The 1,989-nt window shown below is 42.5% G+C and overlaps 1 protein-coding gene across 1 annotated transcript; it reads left to right on the top strand.

Annotated features, from left to right (window-relative positions):
* Positions 1-232: 232 nt before the first annotated feature.
* On the top strand, positions 233-1,479 carry LOC306977242 (uncharacterized protein; the record flags this gene model as incomplete). Its single annotated transcript, XM_079575450.1, has 5 exons — positions 233-392; positions 465-713; positions 851-1,022; positions 1,087-1,235; positions 1,304-1,479. The coding sequence occupies 5 exons, from the start codon at positions 233-235 to the stop codon at positions 1,477-1,479; spliced, it is 906 nt and encodes a 301-aa protein (XP_079431576.1).
* Positions 1,480-1,989: the final 510 nt, after the last annotated feature.

The following is a 1,989-nucleotide window of genomic DNA, read 5'->3' as shown; positions in this document are numbered from 1 at the left end:
CAGAAGTAAAAGTCAGCTAACGTACAACTTGCATTCGTGTAGGACATTCGGCCAAATATGGCAGTTACACGATGATGAATCTCAGTAATAACAAAGTCATTGACATCCAGCTAGTCCAGGTAATGGAATTCAAGGAATGTTTCAATATGTAATTTGGGATCACTCTGTGCATTTCAGCACCTAATTTATTTTTTTGTCTTATTAGAGCAATGAGGTTGGAAACAGCGTGCGCATGGAGAAGGAGGGCTTTGTGCGTAGTCTGACCATGCTGGAAGAGAGGGGTGTCAATGTGGAGGCCATTGTGACGGACCGACACACCGGCGTTCAGAAGTTTTTAAGGGAGGAAAAGAAGGAAATCAGGCACTACTTTGACCCATGGCACATGGGAAAGGGTATGCATTTGGGGAATGCTGTGTAATATTATGGTTATTCTGCATTTAGTAAATATGTATTTTAAACTCTAGGAATTGGGAAAAAAATTGATGAGCTCGCAAAGAGAAAGAGCACCCAGGACGCTGGCCAGTGGAGAAAAAGCGTGGTAAATCACCTCTATTGGGCAGCTTCGACTTCCTCCTCGGGACAAGAGGCTGTCGCTAAGTGGACGTCTGTGGCCAACCACATGCAGAATGTGCACACGCACGACAATGCCCTGTTCCCTCGGTGCCTACACGGGCCTCTGGTTGGGGAAGGGTCAAGAGTGTGGCTCAAACCAAGTAAGTTTTGCATTTGTTATCAGTAATACTGGCCCTTTACTCATTGTATTTTATGTACATTTCAAAAATGTAAGGTTGGCATTGTCATTCGAAACAAAAACTGCTTTACAATTATGTCATGGTAATTTACTCTGTAGGCACAGCAGCATGTGAGAGGCTCAGTGACATTGTGTTGGCTCCACGCTTTGTGAAGGATGTGGAGAAAATCAGCCCGGTGTACCACACGTCAACCCTTGAGGCCTTCCACAGCCTGATAATTAGGTTCTCCCCCAAAAGTGCAGGCTTCTCCTTCAGAGGAATGTTAGCAAGGTAATACATACATACATTTAAAAAAAAAAAATGTTGTGTGAATCTGTACCTAAAAATGTTGTAGGTTGCAAATTGCTGCCCTGCACTACAATGAAAATGCTACAAGGTCACATGCTACAACACTTGAAGGTGTACTGCGGTATGCGATAGTGTACCCAAAGTACAAACGTGGCGACTACACCGTGCGAGCCTTGAAGACCAGAGCTACCTCAGGTATGTCACATTAAAAACAACACAACCAATGCTTTTACAAAGACAAATGTTTTGTGCTTTGTTTACAGTCTACATTGACCAACTAATGGCCCTGCTGTTTGAAAGTGTGGTTGAGGATCCTCTCCCATACCAGGAGCACACAGACAAAGTACCTGTGCCTGAACCACTCTGTGCCCAGTATGAGAGGCCAGACAAGCAGGAGGCTGTGAGCAGGCACAGGTCCAGATTTTTCAAGAGGACATAAGGTGAGCATGTTAAGTTTTGGCTTGATTATTTTGTGTGGCAAATATAATACGTAGATTACATAGCTAGTTTATAATGCTAGGCTATAGTGCTAGTTTAGCAAATGTAGAATAAGTAAGGATTAAACAACAAGAAGCTGTGTATTACACAGGTTTACTGCACAACGCAGAGTCAGTTTTTTCAGATGATTTATCTAAAGCGACTTCCACAACAATAGTAGCTTAATTTTTAATCATTACTGTGGAAATTGCTGCAGTGGAGTGATATAGAAGATGATTTTCAGACGAACTGTGCGATTACAGGGAAATAATGCACCAGTTACCATTAGAATTCTCAGATGATTATGGATTGACTGTGGAATATGCATTATTATATTTTCAGACTGGCCTGGCAGTATGGAACACAATCTTTTCAGAATGCAGACTGTGTTGCCTGAGAGAAGTGGCTAACCATGAACCAAAGTCCAGTGGATGAAAAAAGCCCGTGTATGAGTGGTTTTCTGGATTTTCCA

The sequence above is a fragment of the Gobius niger genome (genome assembly GCF_951799975.1).
Source record: "Gobius niger genome assembly, chromosome: 17".
NCBI lineage: Eukaryota > Metazoa > Chordata > Actinopteri > Gobiiformes > Gobiidae > Gobius > Gobius niger.
This window is presented reverse-complemented; position numbering and strand designations above follow the sequence as displayed.